The 23,370-nt window shown below is 44.7% G+C and overlaps 1 protein-coding gene across 1 annotated transcript in view; it reads left to right on the top strand.

The window, feature by feature from the left end:
- Window positions 1-23,370, top strand: part of LOC141161707 (dynein axonemal heavy chain 11-like) — a 1,128,345-nt gene that overhangs the window by 140,808 nt on the left and 964,167 nt on the right. The window contains exons 21-24 of the mRNA XM_073646926.1: window positions 16,149-16,309; window positions 18,457-18,613; window positions 19,388-19,533; window positions 19,780-19,896. Coding sequence (XP_073503027.1) covers window positions 16,149-16,309; window positions 18,457-18,613; window positions 19,388-19,533; window positions 19,780-19,896 — 581 coding nt within the window. The remainder of the gene's footprint in view (window positions 1-16,148; window positions 16,310-18,456; window positions 18,614-19,387; window positions 19,534-19,779; window positions 19,897-23,370) is intronic.

The raw sequence follows: 23,370 nt of genomic DNA on the forward strand, positions 1-23,370 counted from the left end.
TAAAATAAAAAATAAATATTATACTTACCTTCTGATGGCCCCCGGTGTCTTTATCCGATGCGTCCTGGCTTGCCGGCAGCTCGCGATGGTCTGAAAAGGACCTGCCGTGACGTAATTTAGTCATGTGACGGGTCATGCGACCGCTGACGCCAGCAGGCCATTAGAAGGTAATTATATGTTTATTTTTTACCATTCTTTTACGGTCACACTATATAAATCCATGCTGGTTGCATGGATTTATATAGTGTGACCAAGTTGTCAAGCACTTTCCAAGTGATGCTAAAATCGCTTGGAAAAGCGCTTGACACCCGCATGCAGAAATGCAAGTGAAGAACGCTTCACATCCGCAAGTCCCTGGCAAGAAAAACGCATGTACAATCCGCATGTACAATCCACATGCGTTTTTTCTGCCAGGGAGATGTAGAAACTAGAGATGAGCGTTGTTCTACTCGAACTGTTCGCCAATCTCAAATTCGAGCTGTTTTGGGCGGTGTTCGAGCCGTTCGGCGAACACGAACAATTTGATAAAAATTCGGCTGTTCGAGGTTATGTTCGATAACTGTTCGTGCACCAAAATCATAACTGGATTTTTTCTCAGTAATGATGAAAATTAATGTTAATACGCAGTTTGAGTGTACAGCGGGGTGGGGGGAGGGGCAGGGGATGGATCTCTGCAGGAACAATGAAGATCTCCATTTTTTTTTCTCTTTCCCGCATTTGCAGTGGGGAGGTGCAATCTGTCAGCCTATCAGCAGCGCACACACGGAGCGAAGTGCTTTTTTTCACACAAGCAAGGGCATGTGTCATTGGCAGTGTATGTCACATGTCCTTGCCCTATAAGACCAAGCCATTTTCCCCGTCGCCACCATTTTCTCACTGCTGCAGCTGCGTGTTAGACGGCACCGCTGTTGCTGTGTGCGCTATACCTTGTTAATTTCAAGCCAATTTTCGCACAAATATACAGATAGCTTGGGAGTAGGGAATAGTTGTGATTGCAGTCCTTTTAAGGACTAGGTTACAGCATTTCCTACGACTTTTATCAGGGAGGTCTGTGCTCTTAAATAGATAGGTTGTGGGAGTAAAGACTAATTGTAATTGGAGTCCTTTTCAGGACTAGGTTACATCAGTTCCTATCAGTTTTTGCCAGGCAGGTCTGTGCCAGTGCTGTGCAAGTTTTTTTCACAGCATTTGGCTGAATCTAGCAAAGCTAATCCTTTTTGGCCTATTGCAGAGTGTGTTAGTCAGTGGAGTAGCCTATCTGTGCTGCAAGATATAACACCTGTGTATAGAATACCAATTTTTTTTACTGCACCTAGTGAAGTAAAATCTTTTGGGCATAGCATCATTCTATTAGTCCATCTATACTGACCTCCATCAGGTTGCAAATTAAAACTAATTTTTATCTGCATCTACAGTACCTCTGAAAAAATATTTGGGCTTCTAGCTGTGTGTGGGACTTGTTGTATTAGTCCATCTATACTGACCTCCATCAGGTTGCAGACTGAATATATTTTTTTCTGCATCTACCTCTGAAAAAATATTTGGGCTTCTAGCTGTGTGTGGGACTTGTTGTATTAGTCCATCTATACTGACCTCCATCAGGTTGCAAACTGAATATATTTTTTTCTGCATCTACCTCTGAAAAAATATTGGGCTTCTAGCTGTGTGTGGGTCTTGTTCTATTAATCCATCTATACTGACCTCCATCAGGTTGCAAACTGAATATAATTTTTTCTGCATCTAGCTCTGAAAAAATATTTGGGCTTCTAGCAGTGTGTCGGACTTTCTCTATTAGTCCATCTATACTGACCTCCATCAGGTTGCAATTTAAAAATAATTTTTATCTGCATCTACAGTACCTCTGAAAAAATATTTGGGCTTCTAGCTGTGTGTGGGACTTGTTGTATTAGTCCATCTATACTGACCTCCATCAGGTTGCAAATTAAAAATTATTTTTATCTGCATCTACAGTACCTCTGAAAAAATATTTGGGCTTCTAGCTGTGTGTGGGACTTGTTGTATTAGTCCATCTATACTGACCTCCATCAGGTTGCAAACTGAATATATTTTTTTCTGCATCTACCTCTGAAAAAATATTTGGGCTTCTAGCTGTGTGTGGGACTTGTTGTATTAGTCCATCTATACTGACCTCCATCAGGTTGCAAATTAAAAATAATTTGTATCTGCATCTACAGTACCTCTGAAAAAATATTTGGGCTTCTAGCTGTGTGTGGGACTTGTTGTATTAGTCCATCTATACTGACCTCCATCAGGTTGCAAACTGAATATATTTTTTTCTACATCTACCTCTGAAAAAATATTGGGCTTCTAGCTGTGTGTGGGTCTTGTTCTATTAATCCATCTATACTGACCTCCATCAGGTTGCAAACTGAATATAATTTTTTTCTGCATCTAGCTCTGAAAAATATTTGGCCTTCTAGCAGTGTGTGGGACTTTCTCTATTAGTCCATCTATACTGACCTCCATCAGGTTGCAAATTAAAAATAATTTTTATCTGCATCTACAGTAACTCTGAAAAAATATTTGGGCTTCTAGCTGTGTGTGGGACTTGTTGTATTAGTCCATCTATACTGACCTCCATCAGGTTGCAAATTAAAAATTATTTTTATCTGCATCTACAGTACCTCTGAAAAAATATTTGGGCTTCTAGCTGTGTGTGGGACTTGTTGTATTAGTCCATCTATACTGACCTCCATCAGGTTGCAAACTGAATATATTTTTTTCTGCATCTACCTCTGAAAAAATATTTGGGCTTCTAGCTGTGTGTGGGACTTGTTGTATTAGTCCATCTATACTGACCTCCATCAGGTTGCAAATTAAAAATAATTTGTATCTGCATCTACAGTACCTCTGAAAAAATATTTGGGCTTCTAGCTGTGTGTGGGACTTGTTGTATTAGTCCATCTATACTGACCTCCATCAGGTTGCAAACTGAATATATTTTTTTCTGCATCTACCTCTGAAAAAATATTGGGCTTCTAGCTGTGTGTGGGACTTGTTGTATTAGTCCATCTATACTGACCTCCATCAGGTTGCAAACTGAATATATTTTTTTCTGCATCTACCTCTGAAAAAATATTGGGCTTCTAGCTGTGTGTGGGTCTTGTTCTATTAATCCATCTATACAGACCTCCATCAGGTTGCAAACTGAATATAATTTTTTTCTGCATCTACCTCTGAAAAAATATTTGGCCTTGTAGCAGTGTGTCGGACTTTCTCTATTAGTCCATCTATACTGACCTCCATCAGGTTGCAAACTGAATATATTTTTTTCTGCATCTAACCCAGCCAATAGTTTTGGCCTAATACCACAGTTTGGCCACTCAGCTCTGCTCGGTTACCATCCATTGTTTTTTTGTGCAAACAACTCCAGAGTTGTGAATTAGTTAACCACCAAAATGAGTGGAAAAAGGCCTGCTGCTGGTGGAAAGGGGAATAGGCGTGTTGGGAAGGGGAAAAAAGGTTGTGTCCGTGGGGTAGGTGTTAAAGCAACAGTAACATCTGCAGAAGAAAGACCATCTTCCAGCCAAACTAAAATGTCTACTTCTTTTAGCGGACAATGTGATAAGATCCCTTTCTTACGGCCACGCCAATCGCTACAAATTCCAGATGAGGCACAAAAACAGCAGGTGCTTCAACGGATATCAAGTGCTCCTTTAAGTGGGCTCTCCTCCACATCAACTTCAACATCACAAATACTCCAGTCCTCAAAGGTGTCACCCAAATCGCACTTGCTTCCTCACAGCTCCCAAATCTCCAGCTGCCCGTCTGAGTATGAGGTAGAACAGATGGTTGAGTCTGCAGAGCTGTTTACTCATACTATAGCCTGGGAATCAGAGGTCGACTCCAGCGCTTCTGTGAATCCAGACGAGGAAATGATCTGCACTGATGCCCAGAATCTTTATGAGTCGGATCCAGGACCAGACGCAGAAGGTTCTGACCATAATGTAGACCCTCATTCCCAAACTGTAACTCCTGTTGGTGGAGACAATGAGGAAGACGATGATAAGACTCAAATACCTGATTGGAGCGACAACTTTAGTTTTTTGTCAGGGCAGGAACAGGTTGGCTCTGAGGACGACGGGTGTGATAACACACAGGGTGATGATGATGAGGTTGGAGATCCCACTTACTGTCAACCCACAGTCAGCCAAGAGATGAGGTCAGCAGAGGAGGTGGAGGAAGATGCTAGTGACGACGAGGTCAGGTTGCGCCTTCCTGGACAGAGACGTAGTACTGGAAGCACGTCAACAACTGCATCCTCAAACACAACTCTGCCTCTCACCACAAGTCGTGGTGGCTCTTCAGGTCGCATGGGTGCTAAGCCTTGCATAGCCTGGGCATTTTTTCAGATCGATAAAGATGACCCAACTCGTGTTATCTGTAACATTTGTCAGCAAAAGCTAAGTAGAGGCCAAAAAATAAATAGTTTGAGTACTTCATGCATGAACCGGCACATGGACATGAAGCATAAGTTGCAGTGGGAAGCTCAGTGTGCTACAATGCGGCCTAGCCGGCCGGGCCAACCACCGTCTGCCATATCTTGTGCATCCGCGGCCTCTTCATCCTCTGTGACTGGGGGGACAGCAGTCACACCTGATTTGGGGCGCAGACCTGCCACCTCTTTACCCGCAACAGCCAGCGTGATTGGCAGGTCATCATTTTCTTTGGAGGTGGTAACAGCAGCTGGTGTTGAGCGCTGTCCGACATCGATAGCACCACCTTTGGATCAAGGCAACCTAACATGTCCGCCTGCATCTTCCTCACAGACCGGCAGTTTGCCGGGGACACCCTTATCAACCCCGTCTAAGCACAATAGCCAGCCCTCGGTCCCTCAGATGTGGACAAGTAAAAGACCATTTCCTCCTAGCCATGAGAAAGCTAAGAGGTTGAATTTCACCATCTGCAAGCTCTTGGCTACAGAAATGCTGCCTTTCCGCCTGGTGGACACAGAGGATTTTCGAGACCTTATGTCCGTCGCAGTGCCCCAGTACCAGATGCCCAGTCGGCACTACTTCTCAAAGAAAGGTGTGCCTGCGCTCCACCAGCATGTCGCACACAACATCACCGCTTCTTTGAGAAACTCTGTGTGTGACAGGGTGCATTTCACCACAGACACTTGGACGAGTAGGCATGGACAGGGGCGTTACATGTCGCTGACTGGGCACTGGGTAACTATGGTGACAGCAGGACAAGGGGCTGCTGTCCAAGTCTTGCCGTCCCCACGAGTTGTGCGTCAATCCTCTTTATGTCAAAGTTCCTCCACTGCTTCTGCCTCCACAACCTCCTCTCGGTCTTCCACCTGCACCCAAAGCCTGTCTGGTCATGCCACAAGCTTTCTAACTGCGCAGAAGGGATCCTGCACACCTCCTTACTATGCTGGCAGTAGGGCTCAACGTCATCAGGCGGTTTTTACATTGAAATGTCTGGGAAATGTGAGTCACACAGCTGAGGAGTTGTGGTCAGCTCTGGAGAACCAATTTCATGAATGGTTGTCTCCACTGGACCTGAAACCAGGGAAGGCCGTGTGCGACAATGCTGCAAACCTGGGTGCGGCCCTTCGCCGGGGCAATGTCACACACGTGCCTTGTATGGCTCACGTGTTGAACCTGGTTGTCCAGCAATTTTTAGCCCACTATCCCAGACTAGATGGCCTTCTGCAGAGGGCACGATCGCTGTGTGCTCACTTCCGCCGTTCGCATCCCGCAGCTCAGCGACTTACATCTCTACAGAAGTCGTTGGGCCTGCCACTTCACCGGCTAAAATGCGATGTGCCTACCCGGTGGAATTCAACTCTGCACATGTTGCAGCGACTGTGGCAGCACCGACAAGCCCTGGTGCAATACGTTCTGACGTATAGCCTGGGCCAACGAGATTCAGAGGTGGGGCAAATCACGCTGGAGGAGTGGTCTCAGATCAGGGACCTATGCACCCTTCTGCACAGTTTTGAAATGGCGACGAAGATGTTTAGTGCTGACGATGCCATTATCAGCATGACTATTCCGGTGATTTACATGCTGGAGCACATGTTAAACAGAATTCGGAGTCAGGTGGTGGCACAAGAGGAGGTGGAGGAAGTAGAGGAGGAGGAGTTGTATGCGGAAGGGCTAACATCTGCAAGGTCCAGACGGTCGGCAGCACCAAGGCGGCAGGCATGTGAGGGTGGGGGAGATGGTTTTACCAGGGCGCATGGTAGCAGCCAAACTAGTGAGGAAGGTGCAGGAGCCCAGGAAGAAGTGGAGGACGAACTGATGGAAGACTCATCAGATGAGGGAGACCTTGATCACATTTCTGTTGTGCGAGGTTGGGGGGAGAGGACAGAGGAAGGAAGCATGATTGTTACCTCGCCACCAACACAACAGGGACTTGGTGCTCCTGGATGCGCAACACACATGAGTGCCTTCTTGCTGCACTACCTGCAACATGACCCTCGAATTGTGAGAATTAGAAATAATCCTGAGTACTGGGTTGCCACACTGTTAGATCCCCGGTACAAAAGTAAATTTGCAGAAATTATTCCTGCCATAGAAAGGGATGCACGCATGCAGGAGTATCAGCAGAGACTGTTGCAGAATCTTACATGTGCTTTTCCACAAAATACCAGTGGTGCACGTAGTGAATCTCACAGTTCCAACTTGCCAACCGTGGGACCGTCAAGTGTTCAGCACTCAAACCGTAACAGAACCACAGTATCTGCTGGTAACATCAATTTTGCGGAATCATTTCACCACTTTTTTAGCCCATCCTTTGCAAGGCCACAGGAGACAAGAAGTCTGACACATAGTCAACGCCTAGAGACGATGGTACAGGAGTATCTCCAAGTAAACATTGAAGCCACGACTGTGTCACTGGACCCTTGCTCTTTTTGGGCTTCCAATCTGGATAAATGGCCGGAGCTAGCCACTTACGCCTTGGAGATCTTGTCATGCCCCGCAGCCAGCGTTCTGTCTGAACGTGTGTTCAGCGCTGCTGGTGGTGTGCTGACAGATAAGCGCACGCGGCTCTCCACTGATAATGTAGACAGACTCACGTTCATAAAGATGAACAAATCATGGATCCGAAACGACTTTTCTACCCCTGTGTCATCCTGGGGAGAGTAAAAGCTTGATGATTGTTTAAAATCACCCTACCAACCGTTTTAAGCTTTCAAATTACTAATCATGTTTATCTGTATCATGACTGGAAAATAATTTGGGCTTTGTAGCAGTGTGCAGCACTGATCCTATTAGGCCATCTATAATCAGCTCCACCAGATTTAAAATTAAAAATAATTTTTAGCTGCATCTAGCCCGGAAAATAATTTTGGGGCTCCGAGATGCGCAAGACACATAAGTGCCTTCTTGCTGCACTACCTGCAGCATGACCCTCATATTGTCAGAATTCGAAGTAATCATGACTACTGGGTTGCCACACTCTTAGATCCCCCAAACTTTTCGATCAACCTTTTCATTTTAATAAAGACCAAAAAAATGGTCATTTTTGAAATTATAAGCATTAGCAGGTTGTTAGAAACTGAAATCAAACAGTTTTCAACTCAAAACTTTATTCTAGGTGATGTTACATTTTCACATAGGACCCCTTGTTCGAAAGGAGCTTCTGAACTCTCTCGTCCATTGAATTTGTCAGGTTTTGGACGGTTTCTGCTTCAATTGTTTTGCATGAGGACAGAATACCCTCCCAGAGCTGTTGCTTAGATGTGAACTGCCTCCCGCCATCATAGACACTCCTTTTAATGATGCTCCAAAGGTTCTGAATGGGGTAGAGGTCAGGGGAGCATGGGGGTCACACCATAAGTTTGTCCCCTTTTATGCCCATATCAGCCAGAGATGCAGATGTTTTATGTGCAGCATGAGATGGTGCATTATCATGCAGAAAAATGATCTTGCTGTGAAATACACGGTTCTTCTTCTTGAACCATGGCAGGAAGTGCTGTTTGAGAAAATCCACATACATTATGGAGTTCATCTTTAGCGCCTTCAGGGATCCTAAAGGGGCCGACAATCTCTCTCCCCATGATTCCAGCCCAAAACATTACTCCACCTCCTCCTTGTTGGCGCTGTAGCCGTGTTTGCGTGGGGTGTCCATCAACCAGCCATCCTCCACTCCATCCATCTGGACCATCGAGCGCTGCACGGCACTCATCCGTGAACAAAACAGTTTTGAAATCAGTCTTCATGTAATGTTTGGCCCACTGGAGCCGTTTCTGCTTGTGTGAAGTGGATAGAGGAGGTCGACAGGATGGCGTATGCACAGCTGCAAACCTCTGAAGGACCCTGCATCTTGTTGTTCGGGGGACGTTGGAGGCACAAGCAGCTTCAAAAACTTGTCTGCTGCTATAACAAGGCTTTTTTGCCGCTGCTCTTTCAACCTGACGTAATTGCCTGTAGGAAAGAGTCCTCAATTTGCCCTTATCAGCACGCACACGTGTGTACTGTGAATCAGCTACATACTTCTTGATTGCCAAGACACTTCATCCTGATCATCGCACAATGTTGATTGTAGTCATGCCTTGACCTAAACACTCCACAATTTGTTGCTTCTCAGCAGCCGACACATCCTTTTTCTTTCCCATTTTGGCAGAAAATGTAGGCTGCTGAATAATGTGAGAGAGCCTTCTTAAGTAGTCTTGCCTTTCATTGGACACACCTGACAAACTAATTAGCACTGGTGTCTGCAATTGCTTACAGTGATATAAAGAGCCCTGACACACATCACCATCAATGAGTTTAACTGACAAACAAACAAATTCTTCCCTTATCACTCCTAAACACTTTTTGCATAATAATTTGGAACACAGTGTACATGTGCTTTTCCACAAAACACCAGTGGTTCACGTAGTGAATCTTACAGTTCTAACTTGCCAACCGTGGTCTGTATGGAGTTGTTCAATAAAGGGCCCAAAATTAAGATAACATAGATGGGAAAGGTCTCTATGAATAGGAATTCCTAAGTATTTGATACCCTGTGAGGGCCAGGCAAAGGGAAAGTTGGACTGGATGGAATCCTATATGGATTTGGGGAGGGAGACATCGAGGGCCTCAGACTTCGCTGCATTGATTTTAAAATTTGACCATGTAACAAAGTGATCTATTTCAGCCATAACAGCATGGATGGATATATGTGATTGAGTGATATATACTAGGACATCATCAGCAAATAGAGAGCACTTGTACTCGGTGCCTCCCACCTCAATCCACCTAATATTGGGGTTATGGCGAATTGATGAGAGCAGGTGCTCCGTCACTAGGATGTATAAGAGAGGGGACAGAGAACATCCCTGCCTTGTCCCATTGGTGATTGTGAAAGGTGATGAAAATGTTCTGACGCGCCCCCTGGGCCTTGGGACACCCGGAGCCGGACCCTTTTTGGTGGATGCTGGTGGTTGTAGTCTCCGTGGCGCCAACCCGGTTCCGTGGCTCAGGGCAGTCAAACCAGTGGCGGAACTATTTATGTGGTTTTGATGTTTAAATGTCCGACTACGCCACCCGTGGATTGCGGTCAGAGTGAACCGCCGCTCCAGGGCAGACCGCTGAGGCTGGTGTTGTGGGTGCAGCAGAGCGTAGCATAACTCCCCACGGGAGGAGTATAGCCTCAGGGCAGTGTATGCGGAGGCTGGGGGTGATGGTGCAGGGCAGCAGCAGTAATGACACGGAGTCAGTGATGCAGTCCAGGGCCTTTACTCACAGTTCTTATTATCCAGACCACGTCTGCAGGTAACGGCTGCCCACGTCGTACTGTGCTCACCAGGTGAGGGGCTCAGACAACTCCCAGATAACTTTGGAGCGCTTCACAGGACCCCCTTTGTGTGTCCTCTGTCTGGCCTTTCTTACCAACCCTTCTGTCCGGCTGCCTCGGGCCTCCTCTTGGTAAACTTGGCGCCAGTTTCCCTGACCCTATGTGGTGCCTTCCTAGCGGGTGTAGCGAGGGGCTGCGCCACATAAAATGTCACAGCCTCCTGTTTCTAGCTGAGGGTCGTTTCCTGCCTCCACTAGTTTCGGGGACCGGTCTCCCCCTTTGGCCTGACCCCTCCACGCAGGTGGATTCTGGCGTGCGGTGGCGACTCGCCCGTCCGCACCCCTGAGATCCCTTCGTTCCTCGTTCCTGGAGCCTTCTCCGCTCCTCTTCCTTCCTTCTCCCTCTTCCAGGCCTGGGCCTCTGTTACTAGGCCCGCCTCCGGAGCAGAGCTCATGCAGAGCCCCTGCTCCCTGCCACTTCTGCTCAGACTTCTCTGCACTGAACTAAGATGGTGCCCACCTTTTATACTCCCTTCTCAATGCACCCAGGAACTGCTTCCTCCCTGCTCCTGCACTACAGGGTTCCCCTTCCTCAGTGTTCCCTCCCCCCACTCCAGCCAGGGACAGGTACTGTCGTGCCCATCTCAGGGGCATATTGGTCGCCCTGCCCCACGGCAATGTGGTGTAATGCATGCAGGTGTCGGGTCCTGATCCACACTACATCCTTACCTGAGAGTGAGATATCACACCTCTGGGTGAGGTGCAATACCTCTGTAGCAACCGAGCCCTCAGGGTGCTACAGTTCCATTTATCTTCAGCCTAGGTGACGTATTGCGATACAGGGCCGTGATTTTGGCTATAAAAGGGTCCCCTAGACCCCTACCCCAAGCTTTTTAAGAGAATCATATATGGCGTGCCAGGAGACTCTATGGAATGCTTTCTCAGCATCCAACGAGAGTATCTAATTACAAATTTTTAACTGCATCTAGCCCAGGAAATACTTTGTGCCTAGTAGCAGGGTCTGCTAGTCAGCGGATTATCCCGGCTGTTAAGCAAGCTACACCACCTGTAGTTTGGACACTTCATTTTTTCAAAGGAAATGCTTCGGGACCACGGGATACTCAGTGAAGAGCATCAGGAGGCACCCCAAGGCATAGGGGCTGGGACTGGCAGTAGGATGCCTTGCGGTGGACAGCCGAGCTCGATCCTTATAAAAGCTTTTTAACTGCAGCAGCTTTAGTGGACGCTACTGGAGCTGGAATTACGCGGCTGCTGGCATGAGACTTGCCCTCCAATAGATCCTTGTAAATGGATTTAAAGTGTATTCATTCAAATTAGAGAGACAATTTAAATTAAAAAGCTTAGAGCTGCCTCCACCACAGGGGGGCTCGCTCGACCCACCAGCGGACAGGCACCAGTATTGGGAGAGGGGGGCTGGCCATCAGGGTTCACCGCGGCTCTGGCACAAACCCGGCGACACGGAGGTGGCACGGGCAGGAGCGGACTGGCCGTGTCGGCTTCTCACTTTTTGGATTCTAGAAGGGCATGACATGCCTATATCTGTGTCTCCCCCTCCTTTTACTCCTCCACCTCTTTTATTTTCGCATGACTATATGTACTTGTCACTTTTCCATGTGTTAGTTATGTCTTCTGAGCAGTTTGTCAGCTTTTGGACACCTTTGAAGGTGTTTTCTATGTGTTTTTGTTTGCCTGCCATTGGTTTTAACGGTGTTCGAAGGTGTTCGTCGAACAGTTCGACGAACAGTTCGGCGAACACACGGGTGTTCGACGAACCGAACCGAACTCGAACACTACGGGGGTGGCTCAACACTAGTAGAAACGCTCAAAAAAAATCCGGAGCATTTCTGCATCGTGGCACATAGCCTTCCATTAATTGTATGACTCAATATTGAGCACACGTAGCCATCTATACGCAGTGGGAGGCCGCACGTAGCCATCTATACACAGCAGGAGGCCACAAATAGCCATCTATACACAGCGGGAGGCCGCACGGCGCGATCTATACACAGCGGGAGGCCACACGGCGCCATCTATACACAGCGGGAGGCCACACGGCGCCATCTATACACAGCAGGAGGCCGCACGTAGCCATCTATACACAGCGGGAGGCCGCACGTAGCCATCTATACACAGCGGGAGGCCGCACGTAGCCATCTATACACAGCCATCTATACACAGCGGGAGGCCGCACGGCGCCATCTATACACAGCGGGAGGCCGCACGGCGCCATCTATACACAGTGGGAGGCCGCACGGCGCCATCTATACACAGCAGGAGGCCGCACGGTGCCATCTATACACAGCAGGAGGCCGCACGGCGCCACCTGTGCACAGCGGGAGGCTGCACGGCGCCATCTATACACAGCGGGAGGCCGCACGACGCCATCTATACACAGCAGGGGGCCACACGGTGCCATCTATACACAGCGGGAGGCCGCACGTTGCCATCTATACACAGCAGGGAGCCGCACGTAGCCATCTATACACAGCAGGGAGCCGCACGATGCCATCTATACACAGCGGGAGGCCGCACAGCGCCATCTATACACAGCGGGAGGCCGCACAGCGCCATCTATACACAGCGGGAGGCCACACGGCGCCATCTATACACAGCGGGAGGCCACACGGCGCCATCTATACACAGCGGGAGGCCGCACGGCGCCATCTATACACAGCGGGAGGCCGCACGGCGCCATCTATACACAGCGGGAGGCTGCACGGCACCCCCCCCAGAGACAGCAGTAGGCCGCACGGCGCCATCTATACTCAGCAGGAGGCCGCACACAGTCACGCACGCAGTCATGCACGCAGTCACACACACAAACATATACAGACATATACATACACGCATAAACACATTTGAAACACAAAAATACATATAAACAGACATCACACAATGATATCTGCCTGCACACACACACATACACACACACACGCATACATACACACACTCACACTCACTCACACACACAGACACACACACACACACACACTCACCATCCCCCGGCTCGGCTCCAGCCCTCCTGCTTTTCTCCGGTGCAGCACTGCAGGCCGGGTGTGCACTGCGTGACATCACAGCTAGGAGACACGGCCGCACACAGGGCCGTGTCTCCTGGCTGTGACGCGGCCGGGTCAGCACAGGGAAGTTAACTGCTGCAGTGCTGGCCCGGCCTCCCCCCCGCCACTGTCTGCCGGTATGTGCCGCGGCGCCGCACATATAATGAGGGCAATCTGGCCATAGACACCCGGGAGTCCCCGGCCCCCTGGAGCTTCGGGGCCCCGGGCGGTAGCCCAGATTGCCCTCATTATAATCCGCCTATGGTCACTAGTAAGTCAATTATTCTTTTTGTTATTTTAAAACACCATTCCAGTGTTGTTGCTTTTTTCATTTTAGCACTCGAGTGGTGCTGCTAATCTAAGTTCCCTGCCCCTTGTCTAATACTTACAAGCTGCCGACTTCAGCTCTTCCCAGCACCACTCTGGTCCCATGCTGCCATCTTGCTGCCTTCGGAAGTCAGAAGGAATGGTCACAAGCTCTCAATGTAACTCTATGAGAGACGGGTTCTGGCCTCGTTCTGGCTTTCATGAACTTCCATTGGGTTGTGACTTCCAGCTCGCCCAGAAAACACTGGAGTGATCCAGCAGGTCACAACCTGCTGAAGATGACCGGAGCAGCACTGATAAAACATGAAGACAACAACTGGTAAGGATAAGACTAGGAGCAGGGAACTTAGATTAGTTGCACCACTCCAGAGCAACTACAAGTAATTTTTGACAATTCCTTCTTTAATCCCACTGCTTGTATTTCCAGCGATCACCTGTAATTTGTGAGATAATCCACTAGCAAGTTCTCAATTCCCATATACACCACCACAAGAGAAGTGATCCGTAATCCATGGGCATGTTGTTGGGTCCTCCAGAACTAGAGACACTCGTTGGAGCAGCTCTCTGCTCTTGCTAACAGATAAGTGTCCTGTATAGGAAAACCATCACATAACTCTGAATTCCGTTAAAGAGGTTGTCCACTACTTTATAATTGATGACCTATCGTAACCGGGGTGCAGGGTCCGACACCCAGCACCCCGGTTGATCAGATGATCTCGGTGTCGGTGGCTGGAACTGCTCAATTGCTTAACTGCTCCATCTTCTGATAGTGGCCGCCACAGGGTACTGCACATCCGCGTCCTATTCAAGTCAATAGGAGGCAGAAGTGCAGTACCCTGCGGCGGCCACTGTCAGAAGTCAGAGAAGCTCTGCAATGGAGCATATCCTGCCAGCTGCTGCCAACACTGAGAACAGCTGATCGGTGGGGGGTGCCAGGTGTCGGATCCCAACCGATCAGACATTGATGACCTGTCCTAAGGATAGGTCATCAATGATAAAGTAGTGGATAACCTCTTTAAGGATTATTGAAAGTGTACTTTCAGAACAAGAGTTCTGCATTGAAGTCCTAATGTCACAAATCTCGTTTGGACTCATTCTGACCCTTGATGTATCAGATTCTATATGAACGACTGTCCTGAACACTATATTCAGCAATCCCACCAATAAGCCTTTGTGCACAGATCCGGCCATGCTCTCGGTTTGATACTTTAGTGTATTCCGCTCTTCAAACCATTTCTTATCTTTTATGCTCCATATTCTTTGACTTTCTGGCCCAGTTACAAAAGCCTAAATATAATAAACCAGATCATAGCAGTTAACAAAGGCGAGCGTTAATGCATTGGAGTGTTAAACATTTAAATGCTGCATGTAAATAAGAGATAATACGTGTCCTTTTATTCTGAAATATCAAGGATTATCTGCATTTATTTTAACAGCTCTGAGCTGGCAGTCCACAAAGGCCTCCATCTTTTCTTGGCATCGTGCAAATGTCGTCATATTTTCAAACTTCGCTGACATGACATGAAGGCCAAGCCGAAGACAGCTGTGCAATGAGCATTATGTGTTAATGTCTTTACTACTGAACCATGTTAAGTGATGCTAAGCTGACATTTTAAATGGATACTGTAGATAAAATATCATTCTTACAATTCCAAGAAACTAGTGCAAAAGTTTAAGGTTTTCTCATAATTTCTGTATTCAGCTTTCATTTTACCATTACAGATTAGAAGTTTGGTTGGTGCAGGCCATTGCGCCATTTTTGGTCTATAGTAGATTGTTTACAGGAGACCATTATGCCCTGCAAATCTAGACGTGTGCCTGTCACTTACACTATCAGAAAAGTCAATGAGATATCTGAAATCTCATGCCAACACTACTTATTTTTTCCTTGTGGATTTCAACCATCAATATATTTTTTTCAAATCTGCAGCATGTCAATTCTTCTAGCATTTTTGCAATGTTTTTCACCCATTCAAATAAATGGGGAAAAACACAAGTTAAAATGCATGAAAAACACTGCCAACACTCAGAAAAATCTGCTGAAAATACTCAGTGTGTACACACACTCTTAGTGACAGGAGTATACAGATGTCAGTGTAAGCGGCTTCTCCAAAAGAAGATTTAAAGGGAGTCTGTCAGCACAAAATGACTGTTCACACCAAGTACAGGAGCTCAGTGCACCAAACCTTCCAACCTACTTGTTTTCCACCTATTTTTAATTCCTGTCAATCAAGGAAGGGGAGGACGGAGAGAGAGGCAATATAAGTAGGTGGAAAAGTGCACTGAACTGCTCAACCACCCCAAGAGCGCTTGGTTTGAACAGTCATTCTGTGCTGACAAACTACCTATAATGAATAGTTGTCCTGTTTACAAATAAGGGAATTCTGGGTGAATATAAGAAGTTTGTATGTTCTCCCCATGATTGCATGAGTTTCCTCTGGATAATCGGATTTCCTCCCACGCTCTAAAGACATACTTGTAGGTAATTTAAATTGTGAGCCCCTATGGGGACAGTGATGATGTTGTCTGTAAAACACTGTAGAAATTAATGATGTTATATAAGTGAGTAAAATAAATGAATATATATAAGGACCTTTACTTTCTTAAAGAAAGGAGTCCAACACATCTGTGCAGTACATGGTTATCCTATTGACTTTAATGGTAACTGTGTAATTCCTCCTGTGGTAACACTACAGGAAAACCAAACTGGGGACCCTTTAAAAAAAATAAAAAAATGTCTATAGCTGACAACCCCTTTAAATCTACTTAAGGTACCTGTGTCTACTGTCTGGTGAATTACTTGCATTGGTCAGGCATAAGGCAGCTGAAGGTGTGTTGTGTTCCTAATGTTCTGTAACTTAACAGCAGGGTCAAATATGGCTGTTTTAAAAAATGTAAAAAAAAACAAAAACCATCATTAACACCATGCCCGGAATTAGACATTGCGTTCTCAAGCTCCGTGAAAATCTAATTTATACTTATTTTGCAGGTCTCTAATGGCCAAGCCTTTGCATGGCTGTCACAGCTGCGACATAGGTGGGATGAAGAAGGGAAGGAGTGTTTTGTTAATATATGTGATGCTCAGTTCCATTACTCCTACGAGTTTCTCGGCAACACTCCTCGACTTGTGATAACTCCGCTGACAGACAGGTTGATAATCCCAACTGTAATCCCTATTGCCATTGTTAGACTCTGCTCATTATAGTAGCCGTTTGGTTGCGGTCTCCAACCATGTTCTCAAAATGAAGTGAGTTTCTAGATTTTAATTTTAAAGAACGAGAGCATCGATTTGGGAAGTGTATGTGAATTCTTACCTAGACTCAATCTGACTGAATATGTTCCCAATCCTTGGCCATCTGATTTCAGTATCATACATTGAGTACCAAGGTCCTGCAATCTGCTTATCAATAATGGGCCACCTTGTTGACATTTGCGCAACTAATTAGTTTTAAGTGTCTTAAAGAGGATCTGCCAGCTGTCTTAATGGGGGTGCATAAAATGTTTTGATTGCATTTTTTTTAGGGAGGCAGAGTGACAAAAAATGACTATTCTAGTATATTGATTTTTTTTTTTACCATTTTTGTTGATTAATTTTACCTTATTTATATTACAGATTTTTATATAATATGTTTGCTTTTTTACATTTTTTTTATTTTTGAAATGGGAAAACGAGGTTATGTAAACTTGTCCATATTTTTCACTTTATTTTTTAGCCCCCCCAACCTTCCCCATTAATCATATGATTGCTTGTACTACTGTATTGTAGTATATAGTAAAGTTCAAAATCTCCTATGAACCCCAGGTCAGACCTGGATGGCAATGGTGGGGGTCTTCACCAGGATTCTGTTAAGGAGAAAGGGGATTGGGCGATTTGGCACCAAAGCAACTTGCAAGAAAAGCATTTAAGTGCCATTGACAGTGATTGAAAGCGACTTCTAAATGGTTAAACAGCAGGGATCAGAGCAAACTCCGGTTGCTGCTATTAGAGGCAGATGCCAGCTGTATAGCACAGCTGGCATGTACACTGTGTGGAGTGAACTCAGCTGCTGCCACTGTCATACTTGTACGTCAAGTTGTGCGAAGGATTTAAAGATGCACCATATTTAGTATCCAATATCAGATATTGTGATAAATTTGGTTCATTTTAAGACTAATTTAAATTGACATTGTCCACAAGTAAAGTTTTAGTAAATCTGCCCCAATGTATTTTGAGCGGTACAATAAATGAGGAGTGTATGACAAGGAATTAAGGATCATCAAAAAAGAAGTCATGCTCTGCACCCTCAGGATTGCAGGAGGTACAACACAATGTACTTACCTTGTCATGTGCCGTTCCCTTATTGTAGACTCCGGCTGGTCCTCTGTACTTTCTGCTCACATTGTCATGATTTTCCGTCCACGCTGATGTCATGTCAAGTGGTGGCAAATGACCACGTGATGTGAGGTCACATGAATATGACATCATTGTGTACAGCTGATGCACAATAAGGACTGATAGTGACCGGAGAGGCGCACAAAATCACTAAAGTAAGTTTATTGCAGTTTGTTATACTGTTTTAGGCAAATTAAAAAAAATAATGTGACCTAACCTAATATGTCATCATAACACATAAAATACCATTTTAGTTAAGCCAATAATTATAAAACAAGCTGCCCTTGTAAAAATATAGAAGAAAAGAGTCATATCACCCACATTAGAAGTCCATCGCACGGAAGCCGGCAGTGCCGCAGGAAATTTGAACGAAAAATAGAAGGTCCAGCGTCAGGGTCTTCATAAAAATTCTCAATTTATTTTATAAATTGAAAAACATGAAAAGAGACAAATTAAATGTCACAATCACCACAGGGACATTATAGGCAAACGCGTTTCGGATAGTAATCCTTAATCAGCATATTGCAGGCAATCATCTTATGAATAAGCAAAACGCTCATTCATTGGGTGATTTGATTTTTATGCTGGCATAAAAATCATCATTCTCGCCAGCACTTTGATCAGTGTAAACAGAAGATGTGCTGCCGATAACGTTATGTCCCCCTAATTGTTCATCAAACAACTTGAATATAGTCCATTGGCGCTTGTTAATTTATTTTATTCCAGTGGACCATTTTCACTTGCTGATTTTTGGCCAGTAACGAGCATCGATTGAATAATACAGCCATTCTGTCCCATTAGTTGTTCGCCGAATGACCTGAATATAGTCCATCGCCACTTGTTACTGCCCTGAAATCGGCCAGGGTAAATGGGCCACTAGAAGAAAATAAATTGCACAGTAAATTATTTCTTTTTCTTATCACAGATGTTACATCACTTTGACCCAGTCACTTCATCTGGCTATGAGCGGTGCCCTCTCAGGTCCTGCGGGAACAGGAAAGACGGAAACCACCAAAGATCTTGGTCGTGCTTTAGGCATTATGGTTTATGTGTTTAACTGTTCTGAACAAATGGACTATAAGGTGAGAAAAAATAACATGAATACATTCATATTAATGATTCATATTAATATTATTGTTATTATTATTATGCCAGTTATATCCGCCTCTCTCCTCGCTACTCCTCTGCCTCTCCACTCTGCAAATCTCTTCATTGGCTCCCAATTTCCCAACGGATATAGTTTAAGCTACTAACATTGACCTACAAAGCCGTCCATAATCTGTCTCACTCATATATCTCCAAACTAATCCCCTGATATCTCCTCTCATGTACTCTCCGGACCTCTCAAGACCTCCTTTTCTCCTCCACACTCCTATGTTACTTATCCAACCGCCTCCAAGACTTCTCACAAGTATTCGCCATCCTTTGGAATTCTGTGCCCCAACATGTCCGATTTTCTCCAACATTTGGATCCTTCAAACAGAACTTGAAAACCCATCTCTTTAAGAAAGCTTTTAGCCTGCTATGACCCCGCTGCCACCTCACCCCCATCGGAGCTGCCGCAACCCCCCCAACCAATCCATGTACATTCCTCACCCTATTCCCTTCAAGACTTCTCCCGAGTTCTCTGGAATTCCGTGACCTCCCCGATAATTCCACCACATTCAGAACTTTCAGACAGAACCTGAAAACCCATCTCTTCAAGAAAGCCTACAACCTACAATGACCCTGCTGCAACCCTACCCCCACCAGAGCTGCCACAACCCCCCAACCTACTGTCTCCTTCCCTATTCCCCACTAATTGCTCTTTTTATGAATAATTTGCTATCGTTATTTGTTATGACTATTTGGTTTAGTCTTTAGGTAACATCTACAAAGGTCTATGTCAGACTGGTGTTTGGGGATGTTTTGATGAGTTTAACCGTATATCAGTAGAAGTATTATCAGTAATTGCCGTACAAGTCAAAACAATTCAAGACGCAATCCGACACAACAAAAAAAGGTACAGAAAGGAGTGTGAAGTAATAGTGTATTCATGTGTCTGGCTTTCAATAATACATTTCTGCACAAAATAACAACCCATAAAAATTGTTATTATAATCTGTCAATATATCCAACATCACTGTCAAAATAACTCCCCTACATATAAGATGAATTATTAAGATCAGCTTACACAATGTAACATGCTTTTGTTGTGTCTTCTATTCCTTAAAATAATGTTATATAAAAATAATTTTATGATTTACAGATTTCACTTTCTGGGAGAAAGTATCGAGCTGAAAAGTACAGTTGGGATTTTTATCACTCTTAATCCAGGTTATGCCGGCAGAGCAGAACTTCCAGAAAATGTCAAGGCTCTTTTTCGGTAAAGGCTCTGATCATGCTTATTATTTTATATATAGTGCTGCTCCCCCATAGATGCCTTTCTTTAATTTTTAGCACCAGGTACTGTATGCTGCCTCCGCCATTCCTTATACTTACTAATATTTGTCTCCAGCTACATTAAACAAGTGGGTTCAATGGTAATAGTTAGGCAAAGGCTCTGGGTAGAAAAGTATAAAATAGGACGAAACTTAAAGGGAATTTGTGAGCAGGTTTTTGCTATTTAATCTGAGAGCAGTATAGTGTCGAGGAAGAGACCCTGATTCCAGCGATATATCACTTATTAGGTTTTGTGCTGTTGCTTCTATACAATAAGTGTTTTATCAGCAGGAGATTACCACTGCCTGACTAGGTCTCACATGCAGTTCAGTCCAGCTAATCTATGTAACTACACCCCCACCACTGATTGGCAACAGGTTTGACACAAGGAAGCGGTGGAAGTACAATGATGAGGAAACGGAGTAGCCAAGGTGAGTTACATCGCAGGTCCAATGTAGCAATGTAGCAGAGTTAAGTCAGTGAGATTGCAGAACTAAGTTAGTCACAGAGTTCAATGCAGAGCTGACAGCAGTATGGCAGTTGACTCAGAATTATGTCGGAGGTGCGTGCCACATTGCAAGAAGTGGCAGGAGGAGGATGCAGTGCCTGTCACTGGATCCAGGAGAGGTAACAGATTTGGTTACAAATCAGGTTAGAGGACCATTTAAGTGAGATGTCTTACTAACGGATTCATTGTGAACTCATTTGTATTCTGTTATGCACTGTGATACACAGAGGCTGTAGAAACCAAAAAGTTTTACTAAAACAGTATTGCAAAAAATGCTTTTAAGCCAAAATATATGTAAATACTTTTATGCCCAAAAATGACAAAAGTATTCTTGGAGTGATACCTTTACTGGCTAACCAGAAGAAAATATATATGTGGAAGCTTTCAGAGCACATAGGCTCCTTCTTCAGGCAATATTACAAATTAATTCATAAGACAAGGGCACAACAAGACATGTTACAGTATGACATTTGTTCATGAGGAGGAGGAGGGGGTGATGCCTCCTAATGATAAGTCTAAGAGATATCTATGGGAATGCTTAATTATTTGCAGACCATCTGGTGGAGGTGTTCATTGACTCCATGTAGTGAGTCATAAACCCAGGTGTTAGATTGAGTCCTGTTGTCAGTGAATTGAACATCTTTATCAGTTTGAATTCCCAGATTCTTCTTTCCCTGTCATCTTTGAAGTGACCTTTTAATACTAAAACTTTTATAGCTGTCATACAGTGTCCCTGACTAGAGAAATGTTTTTCCCACAGGCGTGTCCAGTTCATTCTTAATTGTGTGTCTGTGTAAATTCATTCTCTTTTGCAGCCTTTGCATAGTTTCTCCAATATAAACTCCTTCTGGGCACCTTGTACATTGAATCATGTACACCACATTGGAGAATGTACATGAAAAGACATCCATGATTTTGTAGTCCTGATTTGTGTTTGGTATATGGACTATATTTGATGGTAATATGTGGGTACAAGTTTTGCATTTTTTGTTTTTACATGGGAATGTGCCCGTCACTGATGGTGATGAGAGGACACTTCTGACAAGGAGATTCCTTAAGTTAGGAGTCTGTTTGTAGGAGAGAAGTGGTAGTTCTGGGAATATTTCTTTCAGTTTGTGGTCTCTGTGGAATATGGGCTGGAGATAAGCGCCAGTTTTCCTTAAGATGTTCATGTGGGGGTTGTATGTGACAAGAGGTACCCTGTTGTTGTCCTCCCTTTGTCTATAATTCAGGAGGCTGCTTCTTGGGATTCTTGTAGCTCAGTGGATCTGTTCATCTATTTTCAGTGGATGGTATCCTTGTTGTAGGAATGTATTCCTCAGTGATAGTAGCTGCAGTTTTCTGTCCTTACTGTCTGAACAGATTCGAATGTACCTCAGAGCTTAACTGTAGATGATGGATTTTTTTGTGTGTCTTGGATGAAAGCTGTTCCATCTAAGATATGCTGGACGTCCTGTGGGCTTATGGTAAATTGATGATTGTATGGTGTTGTCTTTGATGTATATAGTCATGACCAGAAAATGTATTTGGGATTTTGAGAAGTTGAGGGTGAGCTTCTTGGTTGGGTGGAACCTGTTGAAGTTATTGTGGAAGGTCAGCAGATCATCTTTTGAGGCTGTCCAGATTATTAGCAGATCATCAATGTAGCGGAAGTATGCTAGAGGTTTAATAGAGCAAGATGACAAAAATTCCTCCTCTAGTTTAGCTATAAATAGGTTAGCATATTGTGGGGACATTTTGCTTCTCATGGCGTTGCCCATACATTGTTGGTATAAATTGTTCCCAAAGGAAAAATAATTGTGATGGAGCACAAACCTGATGAATTGCCGAGTTGGTTCTGTGGCTAGATATTATTGTGTAGGAAATGTTTGCATGCTGCAACACATTCTCATGAGGAATGTTAGAGTAGAGAGACTCTACATCCATGGTGGGCAGTATTGTGTCTTCTGGGAGTGGGCTCAGGGCTGACAATTTGCAGAGAATATCCATGGTGTCCTGGATATAGCTGGGTGTGCGTCTCACCAATGGTTTCAAAATGTTCTCCACCCAGCCTGAGATATTTTCCTTTAATGTCCCAATGCCAGAAATGATTGGCCTCCCACGATTACCTTCTTTATGTATCTCTTGAAGATCATCAAGAGAATGCCAAGAGTGTGCAAAGCAGTCCTCAAAGCAAAAGGTGGCTACTTTGAAGAACCTAGAATATAAGACATATTTTCAGTTGTTTTACACTTTTTTGTTAAGTATATAATTCCACATGTGTTAATTCATAGTTTTGATGCCTTCAGTGTGAATGTACAATTTTCATAGTCATGAAAATACAGAAAAATCTTTAAATGAGAAGGTGTGTCCAAACTTTTGGTCTGTACTGTACAAGAATCCCAAGAGGTAGCCTCCTGGATTATAGACAGAGGGAGGACAACAACAGGGTACCTCTTGTGGTCACATACAAGCCCCACATGAACATCTTGAGGAAAATTGGTGCTGATCTCCAACCCATATTCCACAGAGACCACAAACTGAGAGAAATATTCCCAGAACTACCACTTCTCTCCTACAAACAGCCCCCTAATTTAAGGAATCTCCTTGTCAGAAGTGTCCTCTCATCACCATCAGTGACGGGCACATTCCCATGTAAAAACAAAAAATGCAACACTTGTACCCACATATTACCATCGAATAAAGTCTGTATACCTAACACAAATCAGGACTACAAAATCATGGATGTCTTTTCATGTACATCCCCCAATGTGGTGTACATGATACAATGTACAAGGTGCCTGGAAGGAGTTTATATTAGAGAAACTATGCAAAGGCTGCAAACGAGAATGAATTTATACAGACACACAATTAAGAATGAACTGGACACGCCTGTGGGAAAATATTTTTCTAGTCAGGGACACTAAAGAT

Source organism: Phyllobates terribilis, unplaced genomic scaffold (genome assembly GCF_046119375.1).
Source record: "Phyllobates terribilis strain yellow unplaced genomic scaffold, ASM4611937v1 Scaffold_9__5_contigs__length_417890890, whole genome shotgun sequence".
Classification (NCBI taxonomy): domain Eukaryota; kingdom Metazoa; phylum Chordata; class Amphibia; order Anura; family Dendrobatidae; genus Phyllobates; species Phyllobates terribilis.